The sequence below is a fragment of the Alexandromys fortis genome, unplaced genomic scaffold, assembly GCF_014885135.2.
Source record: "Alexandromys fortis isolate MF-2015 unplaced genomic scaffold, M_Fortis_MF-2015_v1.1 scaffold_19, whole genome shotgun sequence".
Taxonomy (NCBI): Eukaryota; Metazoa; Chordata; class Mammalia; order Rodentia; family Cricetidae; genus Alexandromys; species Alexandromys fortis.
The window spans coordinates 6,859,902-6,881,107 of record NW_026067890.1 but is presented as its reverse complement, the minus strand read 5'-3'; the positions used below and the strand labels follow the sequence as shown (position 1 = coordinate 6,881,107).

At 42.8% G+C, this 21,206-nt stretch overlaps 2 protein-coding genes across 5 annotated transcripts in view; both read right to left on the bottom strand.

Moving 5' to 3' along the window:
* Abca4 (ATP binding cassette subfamily A member 4) overlaps positions 1–5,502 on the bottom strand; it is a 147,251-nt gene extending 141,749 nt beyond the window's left edge. The window contains exon 1 of the mRNA XM_050149669.1: positions 5,344–5,502. Within this exon, the coding sequence (XP_050005626.1) occupies positions 5,344–5,502 (159 nt within the window). The remainder of the gene's footprint in view (positions 1–5,343) is intronic.
* A 7,527-nt stretch (positions 5,503–13,029) lies between these two features.
* Positions 13,030–21,206, bottom strand: part of Arhgap29 (Rho GTPase activating protein 29) — a 62,878-nt gene continuing 54,701 nt past the window's right edge. For all 4 annotated transcript variants that reach the window (XM_050134918.1, XM_050135002.1, XM_050135074.1 and 1 more), the window contains 6 exons: positions 20,807–20,995; positions 20,566–20,703; positions 18,490–18,722; positions 17,052–17,382; positions 16,444–16,552; positions 13,030–15,067 (listed from right to left, as the gene is read on the bottom strand). In XM_050134918.1, coding sequence (XP_049990875.1) covers positions 14,178–15,067; positions 16,444–16,552; positions 17,052–17,382; positions 18,490–18,722; positions 20,566–20,703; positions 20,807–20,995 — 1,890 coding nt within the window. In that variant the 3' untranslated portion in view covers positions 13,030–14,177. The remainder of the gene's footprint in view (positions 15,068–16,443; positions 16,553–17,051; positions 17,383–18,489; positions 18,723–20,565; positions 20,704–20,806; positions 20,996–21,206) is intronic.

Below are 21,206 nucleotides of genomic sequence, written 5' to 3'. Positions count from 1 at the left end.
TATTTGAAACTGTACAAAATAAGATGAAGAAATAGGTGGGGCCAGTGGGATGGCTCCATGCGTAAGAGCACTTGTGTAACCCGTCTGAACCTGAGTTCCATCCCCGGAACCCACATAAAGGAAGAAGTGACACCCAAAGTTGTCCTCTGATCGCCACTGTGATGTCCTATGCCACGTACCAAGCCACAGCCCCCCTCCACCAACTATCCTGTCCTCTTTCTCCTTCCACCCCCAAACACACACACACACACACACACACACACACGTGAACAAATGCATGAATAAGTGGAAATTATGGGCTTACAATGTACAATAAACTTTATGACTTTTTTTTTAATTTTAGGATTATAGATACAAACAATGAAGTCCTGCATGACTGCATGTGTTGTCCGGCACAAACGAAAATCTAAATTAATAGGCTGTGAACGTGTGTGAGTGTATGTTACATCTATGTTTAAATGTCGAACAGAAATCAAAGGCTTGCAGCACGGCCGGCCAGAGGTTCTCTGAGGGACACGCTGTGAAGTGCACTGCTCTTGGCAGCCATTCCGGTGGACACAATTCAGCTCTGAGCAGATTTCTTTAATCCCCGCCTGTAACTGGGTCAGAGCCGTCTGATTTTAAGCGTTATTCAGGGGACACAGGCTCGATGATTACTGAAGCAGTTATAACCACCTTTCTTTGGAAGGTACTCTTTTTTTCTTGTTAATGCTCGGAAAACCCAACTTGGATGTTTTTGAAAAGTCACAAACACTTTTATTTTAAGGGAAGGGATAAACAGTGTAGCTGGTGGGGCCTTAGATGGCAAACGTGCCAAAAATTCCAGGGAGGATTTTTTTTTTCCCCCTAATAGGCTGCTTAGGTGAAATGCTCAATTAGCTTGCTGTACTCTTTGTATCAGTTCAGGAAGCTTCTGAGGAGTAATTTGAGGGCATGGTCTTGAGAGTTTTCAGAGTAGAAAGGATGAATGTATTTTAGAGCATATGGAAGATGGCCTGGAGAGACAGCCCAGCAGTTACACTAAGCAGCTGACCAGAGTTCAGTTCCCAGACCTCAAGTCAGGCAGCTCACCCTGCCTTTCACTCCAGATCCAGGGGACTGGATCTCTTCTGGCCTCTGTTGTGTGCACATGGATGCCCCTCCCCCCGCCAGACACAGAAACACAGAAGTATACACACATAGAATTTAAAAGTCTTTAAAAGTCAGACTCTCTCCACAGGACAAGACTTACCACCGGGGGACCAGTACCAAGAGTAACCCGGGTAACTGTTAGGTGCCATGCGTTAACCTAGGACCTCTGCAAGAACCAGCAGCTCACCGCATTCTCATTTGTCCTGCCAAATGCTATGTTCCAAAGCTTGTGTGTGTGAGAAAGCCCAGATTGGGTGAGGTGTCTTTAAGCCCCAACACCTAGGAGGCAGATACAGTTGGATCTCTGAGATCAGGGCCAGCCTGGTCTACACAATGAGTTCCAGACCAGCCAGGGCTACAAAGAGAGACCATGTCTCAAAATAAAATAAAATAAGAAAGAAAGAAAAAGAAAACAAAAGGCCACCTAAACTGACAGGTGGACTCGCTGGCAATGATGAAGGCACTGCATAATTTTAGAGAAGATATTCTCAGGTTAAAACAGACGAAGGAGTTAATAAAGATCTCTTCTTGTTTAGCAGTGAAAACCACCTGCTCTGCACGCTACACATCCCCACTGCTTTATTCATTTCTGCGGTGGCATGCACCTCTAGTCCCCACTCCTGCGAGCCTGGCACAGGACGATCACTTGAGCCCAGGAGTTTGAGACAAGGCTGGCCAACAAAGCGAGAATATTTTAAATGAAATTCTGGAAATATACAAGCCTGGACCCTAACGACCCGGATATGATCTGAGAAATAAATCCACACTTTGGTCATTATGCAAACATCATAGAGTTTACTTACACAACCCAGGATGGCTCTGATGTCACCAGGGGACCTAATCATACAGAACCACCATCTCTGACCATTGCTCCACACACCACACAATGAATGACCGTGCATGTGTGTCTATGTACATTAAAACAATAAAGAACCGCAACCTTTACTGTTTGTCAAAAAATGGCTTACTTCTATGAAATTTTTGGTAGTGTTTCCATCAGATAAGTTTATCAACGTGAAACTGCTGAGTGACAGACCTGTCACGGTTTCAGCAGGCAGGCATTGGTGAGTAAACTCAATAAAACTCCACCACCTCAGACCAGCCAAATACAGACACGCCTTCAATCCCATGAACCCAGACACCTCCCTTGGTCCGTTTTTTTGGCGACTTTCAGTCCACAGTGAGAGGACAGCGTGTTATATGACTTGGGTGCTTGGCACAGCTGCTTGGCTAAGAGACTGTGACATCCACTAGGTCAGACTAAGGTTAACCTAAGGTTGCCCCTGGGCTAGTCACCCCAGGATTTACCTTCTTCTCTCTCACCAGCCTGGTGCCGTGCTCTGTGCTCTCTCACGCTCACAATGGCCCACTAAAATACTTTCTATTACAGTTCATCATCAATTACTAAATAAATCAAATCCCAAATAAATCTGTCAACACTGCCTACAGGTGTGTCCAAAGTCTCCTGAAATGATACATTCAAATGCTATAATTATACTCTAACTATAATTTTGGCCAAGGGTAACTTCAACATCATTCCAACTGAGTCTGCTAAACACTGGAAAAAACTTGGATAGAATCAAACGCATTATTTATCAGATAATATCTAAGCCCAAATAAGATAAGGCTGTAATTCAGTGGTAGAGTACTAACCTGTAATATATGAGGCCCTGAATTTAACACCCAGCACTGCAAATAATAGGTAAGATTCACATAAAAACAATCTCCCTGTAATATAAAGTGTAGTTTAAAACAGTATGGTGGAGATGTGCAGGGCTTGGTGGTAAATACCTTTAATTTTAGTACTTGAAAGGCAGAGGCAGACAGAGCCGTTGTGGAATATTAGTTTAAGATTATACCGTGGAATATTTGTTTAATGATGTAAAGGTATGTTGCATTTGCTTAACTCTGTGAAGCTGTGTTACTTTGCCTGCCTAAAACACCCGATTGGTCTAAAGAAGTGCTAAACAGCCAATAGCAAGGCAGGAGAGAGAAACAGGCAGGGCTACCAGACAGAATAACTAGAAGAAGAACCAGAAGAGGAGGATGCCAGGCGCTGGTCACCTGGCCACCCAGCCAGTCAAGAAGTAAAAAGGGAAGAAAAACATAGAATAAAGAAAGGTTAAAATCCCAGAGGCAAAACATAGAAGAGAAATAGGCTAATTTAAATTTTAAAAAATGGCTAGAAATAAGCCAAGCTAAGGCTCGGCATTCATAAATAAGAATAAATCTCTGTGTATTTATTTAGAAGTTGGGGTGGTAGGCCCCAAAGAAGAAAAATGCCCAAAACTTCTCAGTTTGAGACTAGCCTGGTCTACAGAGTTAGTTCCAGGACAGCCAGGGCTACACAGAGAAACCCTGTCTGGAAAACCAGCAAACAAAAAGTATGGAATCATCGAGGAAGGAAAAGACATATCCTCACACAGCCACTTTATGGCACAAAGTGTGGTTGCCACATGAGCCCTTCCAGGGTTGCAAACAGTTCAGGACTTTCTCCGGACTGACCTTCACTTTGGAGAGCCAATTAGAACGATCTGCTAAAAATTTATGCTCATTGGTGAACACCTGAAATCCTGGGAGACTGCAGCTGCCTGGTAAAACCATCTCTTTTAAAAAGACAACTAGACTCAAATCTTGTGTTCCTTGAATGGTCAATAGATGTAGTCCAGGCTGGCCTCGAACTCACAGAGATCCGCCTGCCCCTGCCTCCTGAGTGCTGGGATTAAAAGTGTGCACCCCCTCACCATCCCCACCACCTGCGAACAGTCACAGTCTTAAAGGAGTGGCCAGGGTGCCTGCTGATGATCTGTCTACTTAACCCCAGAGCTATGTGAGAAAGTTTTTCTAACTTTAAATTCAAGAGATTTGTTTAAATGAGTGACATCTCTGTACTATGTAGTGTGAAAATGGGTGTGTTGGGGGGGGGGGCTCTGCTCTTGTCAGGCAAGTACTGGCTAACCGCTCCCCCTTAGCCCCTCTCTTGTCTCTCTGTTCCTCTCACTTGTTTTTCTCACCCTCTTGTTTGGCTACAAACTCTTGTATTGCGTAATGCTGGATAAAGGCTGTGATCACAGGAACCCCCCGTGGAATTCCTGTTAACACTGCTGAAACTTGCAACACCTGCGAAGGATTCGGCCCCCAACTGTCTTTGTCAAGTCAGGGTTAGGGTAGTTCAAGAGTTTGCTAATTTATTTTATTTTTATTTAATTACTATTATTTTTCCCTGTGTAACCCTGGCTGTCCCGAAACTCACTCTGTAGACCAGGCCTGCCTCTGCCTCTCCTTCTTTAATGCTGAAATTAAAAAGGTTTGTGCCATCACACCTGAGAGAAGTTTGCTATTTTTGAAAATCACAGTGACTGAATTTAATCAAACCAGTGTGTGTGTGTGTGGGGGGGGTGTCCACGTGCACCCATGTGTGGGGGGGGCGCAACTCTGGGTGTCTTCCTCAATCTCTTTCCACTTACACGTTTTTTAAATGTGTGTGAATGTTTTGCCTGCGTGTGTAGGTGAACCATGTACGTGCCTGGTCTTTGCAGAGGTCAGAAGAGGGCACAGGGTCTGTAGTTTGTGATCTGACAGGTCAGGGCTTGGAATGACTCAGGCCTTCTGCATGAACACTAAGTGTTCTTTTTTTTTTTTAATGAGCAATTTACATTTATTTGCGGATAAGTCAAACAGACTTGGCACACACAAGTTAGAGACGGTAGAGTGCAGCCTTTGCTTGCCGATGTATAGGTGGCCTATGACAAGTAACCTGAAACTCGTCTTTAGGTTGAGGCCCCAGCTTCAAGCAAACAGTTGATGGGTGGCCCTGTTCCTTCTGGCTCCTGGGGGAGGGGGCAAAGGATTCCTCGCTGTTCTCACACTTGTGTGTTGCTGGAAGGAGGCTGCTCATTCATTCCCCGGCAGCCCAGACCCGAAATCACTCAGAAACTATCTTATTTGCAATACTGATTGGCCAATAGCTTAAACCCATTTCTATTATTTTACATTTGACTATGAGGCTTGCGGCATATCGGCAAGGTTCCATCCAATGTCTGTCTCTGGCAGCTGCATGGCGGCGTCTTGCTACTCTGCCTCTTTCTCCCAGTTTAGCTTTTCCTGCCTAGCTCTACTCTGCCCTATCACAGGCCAAGCCAACTTCTTTATTCATTAACCAATGAAAGCAACACATCCACAGAAGGGCCTCCCACCCCACTTGTGCCTTACCTGTTTCCACGGCTTCCCCTCGCTGGTGCATTTGTAGATTGCAGATGGCATCTGTGTGGGATCAAAGGCATGCTGGAAGTCAAGGCCGTTCACTGCGAGAGCCAGGGCAAAGTGGAAGAGCAAGGCCCACCCAGTGAGCGCTCTCAGCTGCCGAGCCATCTCTCCAGTCCCTTCAGGTTTTTTTTTTTTTTTTTTTTTTTTTTGAGACATGTTTTCTCACAAAACCTGACCAGGTTAGGCTGGCTGGTCACTGAGCTCCAGGAGTTCACCTGTCCTGGCCGCCCTGGATTCCAGATGCACAGGTGCACCTGGCTTTTCCCGTGGGTGGTGGGCACCTAACTCAGGTCCTCACATCTGTGGCTGGCAGGCACTGAACTGGATGCCTATCTTCCCAGGCCTCAACCTCTTTTTACAAGTTGTGTATATTAAAGGAACTGTACTTCTCTCCCTTTCAGATCATGAGGTCAATTACACGGAACAGGTTTTCAAATTCTATGATAAAGTGGACAAAGCCAGTGAGAATTCCAATGACCTTACCTCACTGGACAGTCACAAACTAAACTGTCCCTTTGCTGCTGTTCTAGTTTCTTTCCCACTAGGCAATGTCTTTATAAAGTTTGTTATTGAGAGCCGGGCGGTGGTGGCGCACGCCTTTAATCCCAGTACTCGGGAGGCAGAGGCAGGCGGATTCTCTGGGAGTTCGAGGCCAGCCTAGTCTACAAGAGCTAGTTCCAGGACAGGCTCCAAAGCTTACAGAGAAACCCTGTCTCGAGAAAACAAAAACAAAAATAAAACAAAACAAAAAAGTTTGTTATTGAGATAATAATTTATGAGATTTGGAAATATTCTTTTGTGGTCTCCTGGAAGAATCTGCCTATAATTTTATTTTGAGACAGGATTTCTGGCTGTCCTGGAACTCACTCTGGCAGGTGATTTTATCTTTAAAGTTTTAAACACAGACTTCACTAGCAGATGGGGACTCCGCAGATCTTCCACTTTTAAAATCTGCTTGAGTTGCGTGGGAGCGATCGTGCAGATGTACAGTCCAGAGCAGGCCGGAGATGTGGTCCACTGCTCGGTCTCGCTGACTGTCGAGACAGAGTTTCTAGTGGAACTGGGGGCTTGGCTTTCGGCTAGGCTGGCCGGCCAATGAGCTCTCGGAAGGTGCCTGTCTCTAACCCCAGTGCTGGGGTTGATTACAAGCAAGTGCAGCCAGGCCCGGGTTTGTACATGGGCACCAGGGATCCGCACTCAGATCTTCAGGCTCGCAGAACAAGTGCTGTTATCCGCCAAGCCGTCTCCCTAGTTCATTTTCATTGACTTTGTCTGGATTTTTTTGGTCCTTAATTTTCTTCTTGTTCAAATACTCAAACTGAGGTTGCTCATGGAATCATATTTCGAATGTTCAATTTTCTAAGAAAAAAATTTTCAATTGAGATAGTTTTTCCTTTTGCTCCTCTACCAATTTTCTTACGCTTTTCCAAACTTAGCTTTGTTTTAAAGTTTGTGCTTTGTCACACCAATTTTATTCTTTTGTTTCCTTTTCTACTGTTCTCTTCTGCCATGTTGGGCGTCTTTGGATTCACACATGCAAGGCAGGCACACCACCACTGAGCTGTCTCGGGTCTTTCTGCTTCTGGTGATGCAGTTTAGTTGATGAATGCAGCTGATGTCGTGAATGCAGAAGTTTCTAACCCTTCTGACTTAGCTGCAGTCCCCAAACTTTAGCATGGCTCATTTTAGTATTTGGTTTAAAACACTTTATTTCTTCTTCGAGGAATTACTTATTTCGAGGTGTGTTCTGTTTCATTGCTAAACAGTTCAGGCAAATCTGAGGATTCTAGTTGTCTTGTTACTAATTTTCAGCACTTTCTCCCGAGGTTGGAGAGCACTTTTTGAATTATTTAAATCCTCCGCGATGTTCAGAGGCTTTATGGCCTCTGTTGTCAGTTTATTAACTTTCTGATACACAAGCTTCAGTGGATCAGGAATCTGCTCTCCGCCCAGCGTCATCTGCACCGCAGGGGATTCGTGGTGCCCGTGCTACCCCGAGCTCCGAGCTCAGCTGCAGCGACTCTGTAGGGCTCGCCCAGCTTTCCTCTCAGCTGTCTGCCATGTACATTAGGAACAGTGTTGTGTGGATTTATGGAGCCTTGATCGTGTGGCTTTTTAGTTGCAAATCTTCTCTTCGGTGGTGGTTTACTTAGTTTGGTTTTCACAACACTGGCGCAGTCACCTCAGTTTTAGCAGCTCTAACCCACATCTTTCTGTCTTTCCTGGGTACCTTTATCTCCTGTAAGCAGGAAGTAGATTCGGTTTTCCCCTCTCTAGTCGACAACCTTAGTTTATTGGAGTATTTACATAACTTGGATTCAATTACTCATTTAGGTGGGGTTTTCTCTACTATCCGACTATTTCTGTTCTGTTTTTCTTTTTTTCCTCTTTGATCTCGCCTTCTTTTGGATTATCCAAGTAATCAACCCCACCTAAATTAAAGTCCTCAAGTACTTACTATTTTCTACTCAACTTATTAAATTTAATACATCATTACTTTTAATACTTCCTTGATGTTAACAGAACTTTTTTTTATAATTTATTTGAACTTATTCCATGTGCATTGGTGTGAAGGTGTCAAATCCCCTGAAACTAGAGTTACAGTTGTGAACTGCCATGTGGGTGCTGGGAATTGAACCCAGGTCCTCTAGAAGAACAACCAGTTCTCTTAACCACCAAGCCATCTCTCCAGCCCCTTGGCAGGACATTCAAATATTTAACTCCATTCGTTGATCTTTTCCATCATGGCTGTCATGTGTTCGAATTCAACGTCAAATTCCAATGTTCATGGTATATATGTTTTTCTATAGGAGTCTTCATTCTTTCCTGCTTTGCTGTATTTCTGCCTAGGATTGGTTTCCTTAAGCCATTCATTTTTAATCTTTAATCTTTTGTTTTCACTTTTTTTTTTTCCCAAATGAAGTTCTTACCACATTGCCTGGCTTTGAACTCTTCTGCTCAAGAGAGTCTCCTGTTTTAGGCTCAGGACCAGCTGGGATCCCACAGTACCACTTGTGACCGTGGAGAGACCTCCTGCTCCCCGAGCTTCCAGGTCAGGTCTCCTTTCCTCTTTCCATCCACAATGGCTCACTAATCCCTGTTAATTGGGCTCCTACAAATAAGCTAGTATTTACATCATTAAGCCTAAAGATAGTGGTTTAGGGTCTTTTTTGTCCCTTGGATTGAGGACCCTTCCCCTGATTGTGAGCAAAAGCTAAAGATCCCCTTTACTTGTTCCGTCTATGCTGTAAAAGCTGTTACAGCCTCGCTTCCCTGGCTTGCTTTGGGGAGAGAAGGGCGGGGTTGGCTCGTAAGGCCCGTCACCTGCACAACTCCCCACAGCCCAGGAAAACTTAGAGATTTTAGATGAAAACTTGAAATAAATTTTTACACGTACACACTAAAAGTTGTCAGAGTTGGGATATGCCTTACTTTAGTATCCTAGCAACCAGAAAGAAAAATCTCTAAGTATGACTGGTAGCTGCCTTTGCTTTAAAAAGACCGACGAGGTAATTTACAACTAAGACATCTGCGTTCACCTTTTGCTGGTTACACACACTTTGCAGAGCGTGGCTTCTGTGTTATCTATTTGCTTGTGTGAAAAGGCAGTCAAATCTGTCTCAAAACTATTAAATAACTACAAAGTGGACTTTTTAAAGAGTGAACTAGAAATAAGAGAACTTACCAGAGAGCAACTACAGCAGGCTCTATGCCAGAGAGGTTCTCAACCTGTGGGTCATGACCCCTTCAACAAATCTCTCTCCAAAAAATATTTATGATTTATAACAGTAGCAAAATTAGTTATGGAGTAGCAATAAAAATAATTTTATCGTTGGGGTCACCACAACATGAGGAACTGAATTAAAGAGTTGCAACATTAGGGAGACTGAGAACTACCGTGCGCCTACAACTATTAGTATGTCCTTACTGCCCGGAAGGGTCCAGCCCACGCATCTCTACAGCTCAGAGCTACATTCCCTTACCACCCAGCACTGCCTAGACAGCGAACAGCTTCAAGTCAGTGACGCTGTTATGGTTTGGACCTACAATGTCTCCTACAGGCTTGCTCCCCAGTGCGGCCTTGTTCATCCACTAAGAGAGCTAGATAGCTAAATGGACTAACGTGGTGGAAAACAGGAAGAGGGGCTTGGCTGGAGGTAGTGGGGCACACGAGGTGTACCACTGAGACTGGTCCACTGGTCGCCTTCCTGGCTGCCGTGAGGACAGCAGTCGCCTCTGCCACATACTCTCCTGCCGTGGTAATCTGTCTCAGCTCAGCTCCAGCAGTGGAGCCAGTCATGGGAACCATGGGCCCACACCAACCTTGCCTAACCTTTAAGGTGTCAGTCTCAGGCATTTTGTCACAGTAAAGACACCATCTACCATTCTCCTGACTTAACATACCGTCACGAGGCTGAGGCAGGTTTTCACGTGAGGTAGGTACCATTACTGCTCATGAGCCATTTATGTAAGATGCCAAAGATGAACCCTAAATGAAAATTTCTAACTTGGAAACAAGACTAAATCTTCTACACTAATTCTTTTGAAATGTTAATTTTATACTGGCAAAGTAACTACATGGGTTGTGAAGACAATTCAAACCACATATGGCCTTCACTTAAAAGTTTTCTGCAGTCACTTTTCAGTAACTGCTCACTTAAAAAGATGGTGCACTGCTTTCTCCCCTCCCTCCTGGGCCCAGAATTCTGAGTGCTGAGGACTGACGTCAGCGGGGTCAAGGGTTCAGTTAGTGTGGTCTGGGAAGATGTGGTTGAAATCAGGTCTTTGTTTGATTTTGGTTTTGAGACAGGGTCTCTCTCACTGTATAGCCAGAGCTCAGTCTGCCTCTGCCTCCCAAGAGCTGGTGTGCACAGCCAACACCCAGCAAGATCAGTTTTGACTGCCTTGCGATCGATCAATGTGCTCAGAAGCAGTGCTCAGAAGCTAAACAGATCCACAACTGAGGATCTATTTAGCTGATGAGATGCCTACTGAGGAGGGATTTAAGTCTGGAAAGGACTAGATTAAGTGCTCAGGAACTTAAATTTCACCTAAAGGAGCAATGAGCTTTTTGGAAAATACCTAATTCTTCGTCTGAGCTATGGAAAAAGTCAGGTGACTTTGTAACAATTAACACACCTCCTAAATAAATGCACCAGTTGAGGTGGCCATACCAAAGGGTCACAAGTCACCTAGAAAAGACTCCCACAAGTCAATTCTGGGGAAATTTCAGCACTAAAATAAGAGACATATCATAATCTACTTTGTGAAGAAGGAATCTGAGTCTCTACTGACGAAAATAAACAAAGGAAGAGACAGTTCTTTACAGCAAAATCCCAAAGCAATGAATTCACCATCTGGCAATCAAAATAGTCGTGACTGATTCAGACAAGAATTGCCAAGGGACTCAAAACTAGCTGTTGGCAAGTCAGGGAAAACATTTATAGTTCCTAGGAATCTCCTCCCAATGTGCTTACGCTTTCAAATGTTCATCTTTTACTGTGTGGCACCTGCACGTCAGGGCGTGCGATGGGGGTCAGAGGGCAGCTGTGTGGGGTGGCTTTTCTCCTCCCACTTTTACTTGGGTCCCAGGATTGAACTCACATCACCAGACGTGCACTGCAAAGAGCCTTTGCTTACCAAACCAGCCCCCAAAGTACATCTTCATTACCAGCTTTACAGTGAGTGGAAAAGTTTCCTGGATTTTATCCTCATCAAATGACCAAAGACAACAGCACCAGGGCAAACAGATATTACTCATCTCCTAGTATAACAAAAACACAGAACCATTGCAATATTTTTTTTTGACAAAAAAATGTATATCCTGACCCTATCTATGCAGAAACATCACATGAGCCTAAACTGATGCCATAATTTGGTCTGTGCTCCTTAAGTGTGAGGCTACTGGGTGGCAGGCAAATAACTGTTCCAGATTGGAGGAGACCAAAGAGGACAGCTAAACACACCATGTGATCTGGGACTGCGCTAATGGCATAGACAGGAACATTAATGGGGGCAACCAATAAAATCTGATCGATGATTAGACATCACTATTATGATGTTAACCTCCTGAGTTTAATGGTGCACTATGGTCATATACAAGAAATAGCGATTTCAATTTGTATGTATTATAGAACACTCTGTGTAAATGACTCGGGAGGACCTAAAATTTTCTGCTCTGGGCATCTTTCACTAGATTTGTTCTACTGAAAAAATGGAGTCCCAGAAGCTTTCATTTCTGTTGCTGTTTCACTGGGTACCGACTGTGAGAACTCTGCAGACTGCGGTCTGAACCGACTCATAGCACATCCAAGAACACCAGCGCGCAAAATTATTTCCTATCTTCAGGAAGGGAAAAAAACAATTCCATGAACCATAACTTACTTAAAAATACACGACAATTAAAATGTGAAGAGATGTAGCTATGCAGAGGCCACAACACAAAGACAGCCGTGAATAGTGTTGCCGCGGTCCACCTAAAATAAAAAGGAAGTGAGGTACAAGTCGTTCTGCTTGTGCGATCACTAGGCAAATCCCCACGGGGACCGTAGAATCTCCACAGCAAAAGAATCAGCCTGCCCATAATATATCAAAGTTATTTAAAAATAATTAGAAGCTCTGCTAAGCCTGTTTAGGGAAGTATGATCAATTTTTCATAACTGCTTGCCATAAAACTTTCTGGAGGTCTGAAAGCTCCTTTTCAGGACTCCTAGGCTTCTGCCCCTTACCCCTGCTCATGTCCATTTCCGGATGTCACAGACCAACTCCCAGGGGCTGGCCGCTGCTGCTGGGTGGCAGGCACAGCGTATACTGTGACGTTTCTTTTTTTGAGAAGCCTGCTTACTTCTCCCAGGAAAACAGAATAATCTGGGCCAGAGTCCGGAAGCCTTAATGGAAGAGAGCTCTGCAGAGCCACTGGCAAAGTGGGGAACAGAGGCAGCTTTACGTGCCGAGAGACTCACTGATTGGGGCGTCCTCACACACTCAACTGGAGTTAAAAGTACACTTTACCAGTCTTAGAGTGGGAAGGTGAAGCTGTGGAGATGGCCAGCTATGCACACCTGCATAACGGTACGAACATGCTTACTGTTCCTTCCTGAGCCACACACGTAAAAATGATTCACAGAGTCATCTTGAGGTGTAGTTCACAGTAAGAATTTTTAGAGGAGTATTTGTTATAGTTGAATACTCTCTGGTGATACTGAGCGCTAAGAGCGCCAAGCATCAAAATCAGAGAGCCCGTTTGTTTTAGGTCTAACTCTGCTGTGAACGTGTGTCACCCAAGTTCCTACTGCCATCAGTGGCAAGGGAGTAACACGCTCTGCACATATAGGTTGCTATGGAAACTTATTGAAACTTTGTAAATCTGTGAATACAGAAGGGGCTCAATAAATGTTGGCTGACTCATTTTAGGTTTTCACAGCAATAGGGTGTGTGGTAAGAATAAAAACAAAGTTGATTGTGAAAAAGCTGGTTACTCATCCCCCCAGCTCTGAATGACAGAGATGCCAACACAACTTGTCACAAACACCCCATGCTGTAGTGAAGGGATGCATGACCCTAAGGGAATGGTTGATTACATCCATGTACACTTCAGCCGAGCAGTGTCAGACAAGCCATGAGAACCTCGAATAATTTAACAAGTGAATATGTACATATATTTATCAAATATAACAAGGTCATACAAAAGCATAATAAGTCACACATACAAAAGGCTACTGTATTTGTTGTCCCTTTTACATCCTATTTTAGAAAAAACGACGACACAGAAGGTAACAGTAATGTACAGGTTTGGAAAACAAGGGTTTTGTTTTTTTAAGACACAGATCTGATCATCTACATCTCTCAAATTTCTAAACTCTGGGGATCAACTTAAATAACTCTTCACTCTCTTGAATGAACTATACATTTTCAATAATTGAAAGTCAGGTAGAAAAAGTATATAAAATGATTCATAAGTCAAAACATTTCTTATAAAAGGAACAGTTTAAACAAAACCTGGGAAATAAAAAGAGGAAATGTACTGAATTTAAAAACTTCTGAAAATAGCATCTTTTCTGGACCACTATACAAAATATTTAAAGTTCAGAACTGTTGAAAAAAATTTTTTATATAGACAAAACTAAAAGATAAAACAAAGCCCTCAAACCCCTACCAAATGTATTAAAACATCTAAAGCCAATAAAAGGTAACGGAACTATATGGTTCAGGTTTAAGTGCATTTTTTTGGGTACAGTTAAACCACATGTAAAAATTGGCAATTAAAATATAATTAAATACAGATTGGCAAACCCGTTGGCCATTATGTAAATATTAGAAGGTGAATTTCCAATTGAAAAATAAAAGCTTACATACAACTCAGAAGCACAAATGGTTCAAGACGTCCTAGGAAACTGTGGGAAATCACAGCACATGGCATCTTCCGGGAACTAGTTTCAGAAGGACTTTATAAATATGCACTTGATCTCACTCTGCACAGTAAAGCTCATTTCCCCAAGCTGCACCCCTGCTACAAGCTATCATATATTAAGGATGAATTTAAATGGATCATTTTATGGGGAAAATCAACTCTAAAAACCACGAATCCACGCATTTTCTTTACAGCTTCAAAGATCATCCAGCGAGGCATAAATGCAGTCTTGTCAGGACACTCTCCCATTCCACATGATCGACAAACAACACAATCACTCACACACAGCTTTGGCAATCCTATACAAAGGGCCCTGTCCAGACATTCCTCTCGCAAACAAAACAAAACAGGGTATCTGAGTTCGACAACCCTACACAAACTGTGGAATTTCATCTTCGAGGTCCTCAAACTGCTGCATTCGTTTTAGCCGTGGTCTCTGGCAGGTTGGAGTCCCCTCAGGCAGCCCAGGCTCCTCAGAGTTCTCTTTCGGTTGACCACTTGGCTGCACAGAGCAAGTCGACAGGACCCTTGCGTCTGGGTCTGACTTTGCCACATGACTCTGGGCAACATGCAGGGTGGCAGGAGGCACAGCTGCCGAGGGCACTGCTGTCTTCTCATCAGCCCCCCTGACACTGAGGGTGGGATTAGGCGGTTTGTAAAATGTTGTCCAGTGCTGGGGCTGCAGCGTTCTGGGTGCTCTGATAGCAGCGACAGGACAGGAGTCCGAGGCCCTCCGCTCTGATGTGTCTCGTGCTGACCTGGCTGGTTCTGCGTGCGGGTTACTGGCCTGCGTGGCACTACTGGAGTGGTCCTCGCCACTCCCAACATTTGCTATCAATCCCTTCTCGGAGTGTGCACTGGGCACTATCATCGTAGTCTTGGCAGTAAAACTGTTCCGTTCATATTGCTTATCCCAGGATTTCTGTACACTCTGCTGGTCAAAGCCATTAACTTTGGAACTACTAGTATTTGAGTTGTCTTTTCTATGAAGTCCTTCAAAGGCAGGATTCTTGCCAAATCTGTCTGACTCTCCATTTCCCATATTCCTGCTGCTCTTCTCAGTAGGAGAACTTGCAAGAAGCAGCAGCCGATCTACAGGCAAACTTACAGGTCTCATCTTGGTCCTCGGAGAGTGTCTCTGCACACTGTTTGCTGCCCTATCAGATTTTAGAAGAAGCAGTTTGGGGCTTTTACAAACATCTTCCATCTTTTGGGATGCTGACTCATGCTCTCGGTCAAAAGGCAAATGTACTTTGTTGTCTGGAAAAGAAGGTGGTACACAATTAACACTAAAATCTGAATGTAACAGACAGACAGTAGATAACAAAAGTAACTTTAAAATGTCCCAGCACGGTCCTCTCAATTGTCTACACAGGAGACCTAACAGTTCTTTAAAGACACAGTTTAAATTTAAAGTTCATTTACAATTTTAAGTTTAAAAAAAAACCTGCCATATAAAGCACAACAAAACCAAAAACTACTTGTCTAGTAATTTGTCTTAATGTGCTCCCCATGAACGAGTATTTTCTAGGTCAAAAGATTCAACAGGCAGATACTGGTGAGTTAACTCAGAAAAATTATACCACCCCCGTCCAACCAAATGCAGGAATGCCCTGAATCCAAAGATCTCAAGATACCCCACTTGGTCTGTCTTTAGCTGTATTTATTCCACAGCTAAGAGGGGTGCTTGCCACAGTTCTCAGAGCTAGTAAACTGTAACATCCACCAGGTAAACTAAGGACGAAAAACTTGCTTTAAGTAAAACACTGTCACTGAATCGCAGGTGGTCTCAAGGCCACACTTTCTCACCCCAAGCGCTCAGATCCCCATATTCTGTCCTTTTCAATTCCTGCAAAGGTGCTGCCATGGTCCCCAGCTCCTTGATGCTAAGACATAGCAAATGATACTGTTCTGACTCTGAAGGAGCAGCTGGCTGTGGCCCTGTGCGGCTCGAGTCCTCTGCTCTGTGACCAGGTATTTCCCCACATTCCTGGCCATGCTGGACATGGTTACAGTGACCACCAGCATCACTGTCGGTCATCATCTCATCTGACCTCTATTCACCTTGTGAAAAAGATAATGACGTTTGTCTGTCTGTGTGCACATGTGCACGGGTGCTCTAGGTGTTAGATCCTTCTGGAGCTGGAGCTGAAGCTCTGTGCAGCTCTGAGCAGCCTGATGTGGGCACTGGAAACGGAATGCAGGCAACTTAGAAGTCACTGTTCTCAGTGAGCCATCTCTCCAGCACCCAGATGATCTTTCTTCCCTGGTTTCTTCCCCACATTCATAGAATATGCTAAGGGACCTGGCTCACTGCAGTTGGCCTGCAAGAACCAAAGTATGTGCATTCCTTCAGTTAGCATGTGCCCACATATATGGAAAATATGGATGCGCACACGCACATATCACACATACAAATGGAAAAAATACAAGGATGTAAGGTACACTAAAAGGCAATTTTCTCAGTGGCTGGCATAGACTTACTTAATAAAACGTGGAAGTTTGGACTTTCCTTGGCTTGTGCTGGTTTCTGCAGTACTAGGGATTGAACCTGGGTCACTCACCTTGGCTTTTAATAATGATTTATTTGTAAAATTTTAATTTCGTACCCAGCTTCTTTTCATATGGCTACTCACCAACAAGAGAAGCATCAGATTTTCCCAGTGCATTTTGTTTGCGTTCTGATTCTTCAAATGATGGAGATAATTCAAAAGTTTTGCTCTCACAATCTCCAGTATGGAAATCCTGCCAATGGAAGAGAATGTTCACACTTGTAGAAGCAAAGTACATTTCAAAAGACACAGTTCAAAGACCATTAATTTACTGACATAATTTACTAACACCACACAGTTCTAACGCAATTCTGTAACAGTCAAAACTTTGGCTTAACAAAAAAAATGTACTGTTCACCCAAGCCTGACAACCACAATGTAACTTCCTAGAGCCAATGTAAAAGACTGGCTGTGGAGGTGTGTCTGAGATCCTAATGCATTTACAGTGAGGTCAGAGGCAGAGACCAGGAACTGCTCAGAAGCTTGTGAGCCAGCTAACTTAGATCATACAGCACAGTGGCAGAAACCAGACAGACCCTGACTCAGCACTGGGGGATGGTGAAAATCAACTTCCTAGGGTTGACCTCTGGCTTCTACCCTAGTGCCACACCATTCACAAGCCTGTCTTTTTGTTTGTGTGCATGCTTGGACACACACACACACACAATTTATTTTAAAAAGAAATAACTTACTTCCTTTGAAGAAAAGAATAGTGGCTTCATAGAATGATCTGAGTCTCTTTCATCTGGTGACAACAGAGGTCTTGGAAGATAGCCTTGATCAATATGAGGTGCAATCGCTCCTGTATTTGATACAGCAACATCTTGAGGCTGGAGGGACCCATCGAAGATCTTCTGTGAGTGAGTAATGAGGAACTCTACTAACCGCGCCTGGTTAGAATACTCAGCAAGTGAAGAGATGGTGACCGGAGCAGTTGTGGGCCTTGGCCTAATGAGACTTGGTCCAAATATCACCCCCAAGTTCTTAGAATTCATCTTGTTTTCTTCTGCATGATCTACCACCCTGCAAAGCACAACACATAAAGCTTTATGAGACTTGGAAAGAGTAGATGGGGAAACCCTGTCTCCATCCTGTTTCTCTAGTGAGAGCCTGGTACACAGGAGGCACCTGAGGGACCATGTTGACTGCTTGAACACACACAGGCTACAAAAGCCTAGGGAAGGGTCAAGGGTCAAGTTGTGAGAGAGGTCTAAGAAAAATACAAATTTACGTGATTAAAATACTGACCACATGCCAAATTTGGCTTAGCATTTTTGTATTAGGATAAAAACTGAGCAAAAGGAATTACTGCTGTTTTCCCAGCAGATAAAGAGACTTATCACTGTCAATTTCTTATAACCAAGGCTATTTTTCAAGCCCAGATGACTCCGTATTACACAGCGGCTCTCACATTCTGTTTCCTTCCAGCTCCTATCACCTGTTCCTATGACCACTCATGGAGACAAGAACCTGAGTAAAGGCCTCCACTCCAGCCCATTCTCCTTATTTCTCCCAGAAAGATCTAACAGGCAAATCCGAGCATGTAAAATTCCTGGTTCAAAAATCTTTAGTGGTACAGAAGCAAGATGGCACACTCCACTGTTAGGTATGCGAGATCTTATCAGTTCCCTCTGTGCACTCTGTAGTGAGGCCTAACCACATTACTTTATTTCCTAAGTGTAAACGGCTCCCACCTATCTGCGTCTGTTATCCTCTGCCTGGAATGCTCTTCTGAGCATTCTTGGACAACTAAGTCACTATTGAGTTCTTTAAGCCTTACTTGAGGGCTGCTTCCTCTGATTTACCCCACCTTCATTTGCATGCTTATTGAACAAATGATGCTGTACCGTGTGTGTATGCAAGGCTGTAAGCCTACAGATAACAGAAATCCTGCTTCCATCCTATTTCTCCAACTAGAGGCAGGCAACACAGCAGAGATCTGAGGATGAAGTTGGCTGCCTGAATGTACACTCACTCCCTTTCCTCTAACATGTTAGAAAAATGAAATTCATTTAAAAATACATGAATATACTTAAAACTAGTATAGTATTAAAAATGGTAAAAGTTGCTACATTTTATTCAACAAAAAACTACCCACTAAACGAGGTTCTACTTATATAAAACTCTTACCGCTTCAGATGTACTATGAGATAATGGAGACTATTAAAGTTTGATGCTGGCAACTGTCTCAGTAGGTCTCTGCTCCTCAGAAGGATTCGACTGATTTCTATGCACACATGTGGGTGTTTTCTGTCTTCCGGGCTATCCTTTTTTGCTTCTTGTTCTTCATTTACATGTTGTATTTCTTTTGCAAGGTCTATAAATTCCTTGTATAATCTGAATAAAATAAATGGTTCTGGGAGCTGAGGGAATAAAATTACATTATGAATAATGTTGTCTTTTCTCCTGCTAGAATGTTAACTATTACTTATAGCTAATCAATGATTTATCATTTTCTTTTAGTTTAACAAGATTTAAAGCAGGTCTTTAACCATGTGTTTTGGGGCTGAAGAGATGACTCAGTGGTTAAGAGCACTGGCTGCTTTTCTAGAGGACCTGAGTTCCACGCCCAGGTCTCACACAGCTATTCACGACCATCTGTAACTCCAGTTCCAGAGGATCTAACGGGGCTTATCTGGCCTTCTTGGGCATAAATGTGATATAGACACACATGCAGGCAAAACATCCACACACATTAAAAAATATTAACTGTATATGCTACTACAGATATGACCTACCAAGCTAATCTGAAATCATTGTCATGAATTAAGACATTAATTGACAATGAAACTCTAAACCTGAAGGTTCCACAAGGGATTTAAAATGCTAACCTATGTCTATGTGTGTGTATATATATATACATATATATATATTCATTACTATCCCAAAGTTAGCACTGATTTATTAAAACTAATCTACTATAATTCACAGATGAAGCCGCATGAATCAGAAGGAACAGACCATGTGAGTTCCCAGAGATTAAAGAGGGATCCTAGAGATAGAGAAGTTACAACAGTGGGAAGAGATGGAGCCAAGGGCATCTTCTACAAAGTACTGCGGGACAGCAAAAGCAGGAGAATGAGCAGAGATGGGGAGCAGATCCCAGAGCCAGCACAGGCTGCTAAGCACCCAAAGCAAAGTTTGACCTGCAAAGTGCAGACATTTACTATCTACACTGTCTTTCCATTTACATCAAGAGAACAGAATCAAAGCATTTACAGATGAGTAAGGTCCATCTTGTTCAAGGACAGACATGAGCAAAACAGAGGAAAAAGAAACAAAAATGTGGGGTATTTTCTTCACAAAAAGAAATCCTAAGATAGCAGCTGTATCTTTTGTAAATGGACAGAAGGATGCAGCTGGAACAGAACTCCTCAGACTGGTATGCTGAGGACAATAGCACTGCTCTCTTTGCCACTATCTCTTCAGTTTCACCGGAGATCAGAATGCCAGATGGGCTTGGTCCAAGCAGCTTTTGTACCTGCCTCATACCACTGTGCCAAATACCCATAACTCTCCATAAGCTTCTGCCTGAGGCCACTTACTTTACCCCATAGATAGTTTTCTTTGTAGCTGGCTCCCAACTGCAGATCCAATACTGAGCACAGAAAAAGACAATAGAGAATGGCCTATTTCCTGACCATATTTCTGTAGTTTTCTAGTACTTAGCCTACAGGATAGCTTTGCTTCTTGACCCAAATATGTACTTAAAGGTTTTTTTCCCCCACTGATTATCTAAAATAGCTATTTTGAAATATCAGGGAAGACAAAACTAAACACTGCTCTGTTCACTGAATATTCATGAAACAGTTTCCACATTGGCCTTTCCTTACAAAGCTAAACTATGCTTTCAAAGTCAAGTTCCTAAAACTTAATACAAACATTTCATGTTATTTACTTCTTTAGGTCCAGGAAAATGTTTATTCCTTAAATGGTTAGGAAAGAGCTTCAATGTGGAGTCAGGAGGCTATAACTGGACAAGACACATGGAAGTAGAGTAATATTCTATGTTTGTATACTGAGATGAGAAACCAGTGTTTTATTATTACTATTGTTAACTGTATGTCTGACTTATTTGTGCTATGACCTATATATCAGTATGGCCTATGTCAATGAAAATATATGTGTACAAAGGTTATGAACTGAAAAACAAAATACAAATCATGTTTACTGCTTCAATATGATGATAGATTATAATAACCTTACCTGTCGTAGGTATAATTTCAAGACATCACAGATGTCATGTGAACTGAATTCTGAAATGTCTACTAAGTGCATTCCATTTTCCAAAGCTTGGCACAGTTTTTCAGTTTTTATTTTGTTTCCACAAACACGGTAAATTCCCTTGAATAGAGAAACAAATTCTGCTTTAGTTCACATGGCCACTGTAGACATCTAAACATACTTGATGTGTCTATTTCATTTTTTTCTTAATTTTAAAAGGTACCTGGAGACACAAGGCTCTATTTTCAATTTCTGAGGCACATATTTTTAGTACAAAAGGGATGCCATCTGGTTCTTTTTTTGCAACTTGTATAAATTCTGCTCCAAATATGTGCATTTTCCCCTGAAGCTTTTGATGACCACAAATAATGACTAAATTCTCCAAACACTTTCGATGACATACAAGAAGACACTACAAGAAAATAACAGTTTAAAACCCATTAGCTCACCTTCAAACTATTCACAATTTTGCAAACTATAGATTGGTAACATAATTGAAAAAGTCTAGAGTGCATTATTTGTAATGTTTGAATAGCCCTAACTACCAAACAAAATACAAAACAAAGATACGCCACAGTACAACTTATTAAAGGCATATTTGTAGGAGTGAAGAGAAGGCGTAA